This window comes from Somniosus microcephalus, chromosome 3, assembly GCF_052327205.1.
Source record: "Somniosus microcephalus isolate GS21.2 chromosome 3, FLI_Smic_1.0, whole genome shotgun sequence".
Lineage (NCBI taxonomy): Eukaryota > Metazoa > Chordata > Chondrichthyes > Squaliformes > Somniosidae > Somniosus > Somniosus microcephalus.
In genome coordinates, this window is record NC_140989.1 from 79073927 (window position 1) to 79083314 (window position 9388).

Here is a 9388-nt window from a genome sequence, read left to right on the forward strand (position 1 = left end):
AGACACTCGCCGCAGAATTCCCAGCCTCTGGCCTGCTCTTGTAGCCACAGTATTTATATGGCTGGTCCAGTTCAGTTTTTGATCAATGGTAACCCCCAGGATGTTGATAGTGGGGGATTCAGCGATGGTAATGCCATTGAATGTCAAGGGGAGATGGTTAGAGACTCGCTTGTTGGAGATGGTCAGAGTCTCGCTTGTTGGAGATGGTCATTGCCTGGCACTTGTGTGGTGCAAATGTTACTTGCCACTTGTCAGCCCAAGTCTGAATGTTGTCCAGGTCTTGCTGCATATGGACACGGACTGCGTCAGTATCTGACGAGTCTCGAATGGTGCTGAACAGTGTGCAATCATCAGCGAACATCCCCACTTCTGACCTTATGATGGAGGGAAGGTCATTGATGAAACAGCTGAAGATGGTTGGGCCTAGGACACTGCCCTGAGGAACTCCTGCAGTGATGTCATGTGATTGAGATGAATGACCTCCAACAACCACAGCCAACTTCCTTTGTGCTAGGTATGATTCCAACCAATGGAGAGTTTTCCCCTTGATTCCCATTGACTTCAGTTTTGCTAGGGCTCCTTGATGCCACACTCGATCAAATGCTGCCTTGATGTCAAGGGCAGTCACTCTCATCTCACCTCTTGAGTTCGGCTCTTTTGTCCATGTTTGGACCAAGGCTGTAATGAGGTCAGGAGCTGAGTGGCCCTGGCGGAACCCAAACTGGGCGTCAGTTAGCAGGTTATTGCTGAGTAAGTGCCGCTTGATAGCACTGTCGACGACACCTTCCATCACTTTGCCGATGATTGAGAGTAGACTGATGGGACGGTAATTGGCCAGGTTGGATTTGTCCTGCTTTTTGTAGACAGGACATACTTGGGCAATTTTCCACATTGCCGGGTAGACGCCAGTGTTGTAGCTGTACTGGAACAGCTTGGCTAGGGGCGCAGCTAGTTCTGGAGCACAAGTCTTCAGTACTATTGCCGGAATGTTGTCAGGGCCCATAGCCTTTGCAGTATCCAGTGTCTTCAGCCGTTTCTTGACATCACGTGGAGTGAATTGAATGGGCTGAAGACTGGCATCGGTGATGCTGGGGACCTCAGGAGGAGGCCGAGATGGATCATCCACTCGGCACTTCTGGCTGAAGATAGTTGCAAATGCTTCAGCCTTGTCTTTTGCACTCACGTGCTGAGCTCCACCATCATTGAGGATGGGGATATTTTTGGAGCCTCCTCCTCCTGTTAACTGTTTAATTGTCCACCACCACTCACGACTGGATGTGGCAGGACTGCAGAGCTTTGATTTGATCCGATGGTTGGGAGATCGCTTAGCTCTGTCTATCGCATGTTGCTTCCGTTGTTTGGCATGCAAGTAGTCCTGTGTTGTAGCCTCACCAGGTTGACACCTCATTTTTCGGTATGCCTGGTGCTGTTCCCGGCATGCTCTCCTGCACTCTTCGTTAAACCAGGGTTGATCTCCCGGCTTGATGGTAATGGTAGAGTGAGGGATATGCCGGGCCATGAGGTTACAGATTGTGGTTGAATACAATTCTGCTGCTGCTGATGGCCCACAGCGCCTCATGGATGCCCAGTTTTGAGTTGCCAGATCTGTTCGAAATCTGTTCCATTTAGCACGGTGGTAGTGCCACACAACACAGTGGAGGGTATCCTCAACATGAAGACGGGACTTCGTCTCCACAAGGACAGTGCAGTGGTCACTTCCACCAATGCTGTCATGGACAGATGCATCTGCAACAGGTAGATTGGTGAGGACAAGATCAAGTAGGTTTTTCCCTCTTGTTGCTTCCCTCACCACCTGTCGCAGACCCAGTCTGGTAGCTATGTCCTTTAGGACTCGGCCAGTTGTGGTGCTACCGAGCCACTCTTGGTGATGGACATTGAAGTCCCCCACCCAGAGGACATTTTGTGCCCTTGCTACTCTCAGTGCTTCTTCCAATTGATGTTCAACATGAAGGAGTACTGATTCATCAGCTGAGGGAGGGCAGTAGGTGGTAATTAGCAGGAGGTTTCCTTGCCCATGTTTGACGATGCCATCAGACCTCATGGGGTCCTGAGTCAATGTTGAGGACTCCCAGGGCTACTCCCTCCCGATTATTATGTTTGTAGGCAGGACGAATGCTCAACATACCGTTCAGGGAACAGCATTAAAAGTGGAGAAAGAAAGGGATCTGGGCATTCTAGTGCACAGATCTCTAAAGGTCCTACATTACAACAGTGACTACACTCCAAAAGTACTTCATTGTAAAGCGCTTTGAGACATCCGGTGGTCATGAAAGGCGCTATATAAATGCAAGATTTTCTTTCTTTCAATGCCATGAAACAATAGCTAGAGCGAATAAGGTGTTGGGGTGCATTCATAGAACAATTGACAATAAGATGCATACTATTTTGTCCTTGTACAAGATCTTGGTCAGGCCTCACTTGGAATACCGTGTCCAGTTTTGGTCTCCTCACATGGTGGGTGATATTAAGGTTTTGGAAAGGGTGCAGAGGAGAGCCACGAGAGTAATTCCCAGTTTAAAGCATCTTAAGTTATCAAGATAGCCTAAACGAGTTGGGACTCTACACTTTAGAAAAGCATAGAATTAGGGGTGATCTGATTGAGGTTTATAAGATAATGAAGGGAATAGATTGTGCTCAAGTTGACAGTTTGTTCCAATAGGTTAGGAAGGACCAGGGCTCACAATTTTAAGTTGTATGAGGCCAGATCTAGGTTAGCTGTCAGGAGGTGGTTCTTTTAATAGTGGACCTCTGGAACAAGCTGCCGGCTTGTGCGGTGGACACCAATTCATAAGAACATAAGAATTAGGAGCAGGAGTAGGTCATACGGCCCCTCGAGCCTGCTCTGCCATTCAATAAGATCATGGCTGATCATCGACCTCAACTCCACTTTCACGCCCAATCTCCATATCCCTTGATTCCCCTAGTGTCCAAAAATCGATCTCTCTCAGCCTTGAATATACTCAAAGACTCAGCATTCACAGCCCTCTGGGGCAGAGAATTCCAAAGATTCACAACCCTCGGAGTGAAGAAATTCCTCCTCATCTCGGTCTTCAATGGCCTACCCCTTATCCTGAGACTATGCCCCCTAGTTCCAGACACTCCAGCCTGGGGAAACAACCTCTCAGCATCTACCCTGTAAATCCCCTTCAGAATCTACCCTGTAAATCCCCTTCAGAATCTTGTATGTTTCAATGAGATCACCTCTCATTCCTCTAGACTCCAGAGAGTATAGGCCCATTCTACACAATCTCTCATCATAGGACAGTCCTCTCATCCCAGGAATCAATCTAGTGAACCTTTACGATAGCAAAATACTGCAGATGTTGGAAATCCGAAATAACAACAGAAAATGCTGGAAAAACTCAGCAGGTCAGGCAACATCCGTGGAGAGAAATTTGAGTTGACATTTCGGGTTGGACCCTTCTTCAAAACTGGAAAGAAAAGAAACTAGATCGGAGGCAGGGCTGCGATCGGACAAAAGAATAAAAGAAACAAAAGAAGTAAAAGAGATTAGAAGCTAGACGAGATGGTAATAGGCTGGGATTAGGTGTAAAGTGTACTGGCAGGGCAAAAGATAGCTGCCAGGTGTGAGAGAGAAACAAAAGGAAAGGGTGGGGGGGGGGGGGAAAGGAGTGGAACAATTACAAGAGAAAATGAAATGGGGGCCGAGCTTATGATCTGAAATTGTTGAACTCGATATTGAGTCCGGAAGGCTGCAGACTGCCTAATCGGAAGATGAGGTGCTGTTCCTCGAGTTTACGTTGAGCTTCCGTGGAACAATACAAGAGGCCAAGGACGGTGAGGTCCGAGTGGGAATGGAGCGGTGAATTAAAATGACAGGCGACCGGAAGCTCGGGGTCACCCTTACGGACTGAACGGAGGTGTTCCGCAAAGCGGTCACCCAATCTGCGTTTGGTCTCCCCAATGTAGAGGAGACCGCATCGTGAGCAGCGAATACAGTATACTAGATTGCGAGAAGTACAAGTAAATCGCTGTTTCACCTGGAAGGGGTGTTTGGGGCCCTGGACAGTGGGAAGGGGGGAGGTATAGGGGCAGGTGTTACATCTCCTCCGCTTGCACGGGAAGGTGCCAGGCGAAGAGGAAGGGCTGTTTGGGGTGATAGAGGAGTGGACTAGGGTGTCTCGGAGGGTTGGGGTGATAGAGGAGTGGACTAGGGTGTCTCGGAGGGAGCGGTCCCTGCGGAATGCTGAAAGGGGAGGGGAGGGGAAGATACGTTTGGTGGTGGGATCACTTTGGAGGTAGCGGAAATGCCGGAGGATGATCCGTTGAATGTGGAGGCTGGTGGGGTGAAAGGTGAGGACAAGGGGAACCCTATCGTGGTTCCGGGAGGGAGGGGCAGGGGTGAGGGCAGAAATGCGGGAGATAGAACTGACACGGTCGAGGGCAGTGTCAACCACAGTAGAGGGGAATCCTCGGTTGCGGAAAAAGGAAGACATGTCTGAAGCACTGGTGTGGAAGGTGGCATCGTCGGAGCAGATACGGCGGAGGCGGAGAAACTGGGAGAATGGAATAGGGTCCTTACAGGAAGCGGGGTGGGAGGAAGTGTAGTCCAGGTAGCTGTGGGAGTCAGTGGGCTTGTAGTAAATATTGGTCGATAACCTATCCCTGGAGATGGAGACGGAGAAGTCGGGGAAGGGAAGAGTCAGAGATGGACCATGTGAAGGTGAGGGAAGGGTGGAAATTGGAGGCAAAGTGAATGAAATTGTCAAGTTTGGGGCGAGAGCAGGAAACGGCACTGATACAGTCATCAATGTATCGGAAAAAGAGGTGAGGGAGGGGACCCGAGTAGGACTGGAACAAAGATTGTTCCACATAGCCCACGAAAAGGCAGGCATAGCTAGGACCCATGCGGGTACCCATGGCAACACCTTTGATTTGGAGGAAATGAGTGGAGTTAAAGGAGAAGTTGTTCAATGTGAGAACAAGTTCAGCCAGGCGGAGGAGGGTCGTGGTGGATGGGGACTGGTCGGGCCTCTGTTCAAGGAAGAAGCGGAGCGCCCTCAGGCCATCCGGGTGGGGGATGGAGGTGTAGAGGGATTGTACGTCCATGGTGAAAAGGAAGCGGTTGGGGCCAGGAAACTGGAAACTGTTAAAGTGGCGGAGGGCGTCCGAAGAGTAGGTGGGAAGATGTAGGTGGGAAGAGACTGGACAAGGGGAGAAAAGATAGAGTCAAGATAGGAAGAGATAAGTTCTGTAGGGCAAGAACAGTCTGAAACGATGGGTCTACCAGGGCAGTCCTGTTTGTGGATCTTGGGAAGGAGGTAGAAGCGGGCTGTGCGGGGTTGGGGAACTATGAGGTTGGTGGCAGCAGGGGGAAGATCTCCAGAGGAGATGAGGTCAGTGACAGTCTTGGAAACGGTGGTTTGATGTTCGGTAGTGGGGTCATGGTCCAGGTGGAGGTAGGAGGAGGTGTCGGAGAGTTGGCGTTCAGCTTCCGCTAGGTAGAGGTCAGTATGCCAAACAACAACAGCACCACCCTTGTCAGCGGGTTTAATGACAATGTCAGGGTTGGATCTAAGAGAATGGAGTGCTGCAAGTTCAGAGGGAGGTAGGTTGGAGTGAGTGAGGGGAGCAGAGAAATGGAGACGGCCGATGTCACGGCGGCAGTTAGCGATGAAAAGATCTAGAGAGGGTAAGAGGCCAGGGGGAGGGGTCCAGGTAGAACGGGAATTCTGCAAGCGGGAGAAAGGGTCAGTTGTGCGGGGGGGAAGACTCCTGGCCAGTGAAGTGGGCACGGAGACGAAGGCGGCGGAAAAAGAGCTCAACATCGTGCCGAGCTCGAAATTCATTGAGGTGGGGGCGTAAGGGGATAAAGCTCAGGCCTTTGCTGAGGACTGATCGTTCAGGGTCAGAGAGTGGAAGGTCAGAGGGGATAGTGAAAACGCGGCAGGGGGTGGGATTGGGAGAAGGGGGGGTCAGAGGAAAGTGAAGGGGAAGAAGGTTCCGGAGGGGCGTTGGTGTCCAAGAGTTGATGAAGCTTGCGATCCTTGACATCAGAAAGGAAGAAGAAAAGTTTTTTGTTGAAGCGTCGGATGAGTCGAAGGATGAAATGGAACTGTGGACCCGGACAGCTTTGAGATAGAGTGCGCCGGTGTTGCTGAAGAGAGAAGTCGAGTGTGTTCATGTGGCGCCGCATGGCGTTGAGCGTGGATCTCAGGATGCGGCGAGAGCAGTAGTTCGAGGAACGATGAATATCTTGGAGATATTTGTAATCCTGGGTGGATCCGAAGCACGAAGGGTGGAAGTTTAGTTGGAATCCACGTGGAGTAAGTCGGAACCGGAGACAGTTGCTGAGGAAAATAATGTGGCTGTGAAACCGAGTCTTGGCAGATACCTGATCAAACACGAGAAGGGAAACTGAAAGTAATGAAGATGAACAAGGTTGAAGAGCCAAACGGAGATCCCGTCGAAGAGAAGAGCAGAACTTCTTCAAGGTAGGCATTCCTAGAAGAGGTGTGGCAGTGAACCAAACACTAGTACGATAGCAAAATACTGCAGATGTTGGAAATCCGAAATAACAACAGAAAATGCTGGAAAAACTCAGCAGGTCAGGCAACATCCGTGGAGAGAAATTTGAGTTGACATTTCGGGTTGGACCCTTCTTCAAAACTGGAAAGAAAAGAAACTAGATCGGAGGCAGGGCTGCGATCGGACAAAAGAATAAAAGAAACAAAAGAAGTAAAAGAGATTAGAAGCTAGACGAGATGGTAATAGGCTGGGATTAGGTGTAAAGTGTACCGGCAGGGCAAAAGATAGCTGCCAGGTGTGAGAGAGAAACAAAAGGAAAGGGGGGGGGGGGGGGGAAAGGAGTGGAACAATTACAAGAGAAAATGAAATGGGGATCGAGCTTATGATCTGAAATTGTTGAACTCGATATTGAGTCCGGAAGGCTGCAGACTGCCTAATCGGAAGATGAGGTGCTGTTCCTCGAGTTTACGTTGAGCTTCCGAGGCGGTGAACCTTTGTTGCACCGCCTCCAGGGCAAGTATATCCTTCCATAGATAAGGAGACCAAAACTATACACAGTACTCCACGTGTGGTCTCACCAAGGCCCTGTACAATTGTAGCAAGACTTCCTTACTCTTATACTCCAACCCCTGCAATAAAGGCCAACATGCCATTTACCTTCTTTATTGCTCACTATACCTGTATGCTAGCTTTGTGTTTCTTGCACAAGGACACCCAAATGTCTCTGAACACCAACGTTTGAAAGTTTCTCATCATTTAAAAAAGTTTTTTCTATTCTTCCTACCAAAGTGAATAACCTCACATTTCCCTACATTATACTCCATCTGCCACCTTACTGCCCACTCACTTAGTCTATCTATATCCCTTTGCAGACTCTTTGTGTTCTCCTCACAGCTTACTGTCCCACATAACTTTGTATCATCAGCAAACATGGATACATTACACTCAGTTCCTTCATCTAGGTCATTAATATAGATTGTAAATAACTGAATGGGAGGTTTTTTGTTAAAGTGGGTGTCTTGCTTTTTCTGCATTGAGGGTCATGTTATTTGTATATGGGATTTCTCTCTCTTCAGTTTAGTGATCTTGCTTTTTAGTTTAGGCGTCTCACATTTTTATTATGGGGCTTGTGTTTCTGTGTACAGCAGCTCACATTACTGCATAATTATATGTGGCTCAATCACTGGTTTTGACATAAGTGTCTGGTCCAAAAGGTTGTACATCCATGTACCACAGAAGAGATTTGTGACAAAGATAATGGAACATGCAACTAAGGGGAATGTGGCCATATGGATAGATAGATGGTTACAGGCAAAGACTAGAGGTAAACAGGAAGTTTCTTGGAATGGTAAGTGATGGCCCACAGGGGTCTGTGTTGGGACTGCTCTTATATTTACTATATATATGATCTGGATTTAAGAATTGAGGGAACACCACCAAAATTTGCTGGTGATATTAAATTTATGGTGTGGCGAAGACTGTGAGGAGCACATTGCACGAGTTCATAGATGACTAGGAAGATGGGCAGAACTGTGGCAGATTGAGTTCAGTGTGAGATCATCCACTTTGGGCCTAAAAAAGAAAGATCAGAGTATATTCTAAATGCTGAGAAGCTAGGAATTGTGGAGGAACAGAGAGATTTAGGAGTTCAAATACAGAAGTCACAAAAAGCTAGTGGACAGCTACAAATCTTTTTTAAAACGCTATTGGAATGTTTGCCTTTATCTCAAGGGGATTGGAATACAAATGGGTGGAAGTTATATTACAGTTATATAAGACTCTGGTTAGACCCCATTTAGAGTACTGCGTTGAGTTCAGGGCACCGCACTGCAGGAAGGATATATTGGCCTTAGAGCGGGTGCAGCATAGATTCACCAGAATGCTAACAGGGCAAAAAGGGTTATATTAGGAGGACAGATTGCAGAGACTAGGGGTAGGCTTGTATTCTCTTGAGAATAGAAGATTAAGGGGTGATCTAATTGGGGAGTTTAAGATGATTAAAGGAGTTGATAGGGTAGATAAAGAGAAACTATTGCCTCTGCTGGGAGAGTCCAGAACAAGGGGATATAACCTTAAAATTAAAGCTTGGCCATTCAGGGGTGATGTGAGGAAGCATTTCTTCACACAAAGGGTAGTGGAAACTCTCTCCCCCATGATGCTGTTGAGGCTAGGTCAATTGAAAATTTCAAAACTGAGATTGATAGATTTTTGTTAGGCAAGTGCATTAAAGGTTACAGAACCAAGGCGGATAGATGGGAGTTAAAATACATATCAGCCATGATCTAACTGAATGGTGGAACAGGCTTGAGGAGCTGAATGGCTTACTCCTGTTCCTATGTTCCTAGATGGGTGGCACTTACAGCTTAAATACAATCAGGAAGTAATAATAAGAACAAATAAGCTGCAGTTGGAGTACTGCGCATTGTTTTGGGCACCTTACTATAGATAGAAACAATATAAAAGCAATGAAAAGTGCAACACTAATTCAATATCAACATAAATATGCATTTATTTGGCGCAATTAATATTAAAAAATCCAAGAGTGCTTCACAAGTAAAATGCATAAGCAAATGAACACGGGGCCATGATTTCCCTCCCCTCACTCCCGAAATAGGGGTGTTGAGACCAACTGTGGTACCCCACCACCGCGCTGACGCAGTACAGACGAGGAATTAAAAAAACACTTTGGCGGTAGGAAGCGCAGGTTTGAAATATTACACTGTAATCACTAACAGTTTGAGAAGACATTGCTTTTTTTGCTATGAGTGGAAGGGCCCGGAGCCCGAGACCTAGCTCTTACTGTGAGGAAATCCTGCGCTGCCAGGTGACAGTGACAATCGATGAATCCGCTCATGGTGCCCGGACTGCAAAAATGGAC

General features: G+C 47.7%; 1 protein-coding gene across 3 annotated transcripts in view; it reads right to left on the reverse strand.

Annotated features, from left to right (window-relative positions):
• LOC147121161 (deoxyribonuclease TATDN3-like) overlaps window positions 1-9376 on the reverse strand; it is an 84782-nt gene extending 75406 nt beyond the window's left edge. For all 3 annotated transcript variants that reach the window (XM_085981253.1, XM_085981255.1, XM_085981254.1), the window contains exon 1: window positions 9311-9376. In XM_085981253.1, coding sequence (XP_085837379.1) covers window positions 9311-9364 — 54 coding nt within the window. In that variant the 5' untranslated portion in view covers window positions 9365-9376. The remainder of the gene's footprint in view (window positions 1-9310) is intronic.
• Between the last annotated feature and the right edge of the window lie 12 nt (window positions 9377-9388).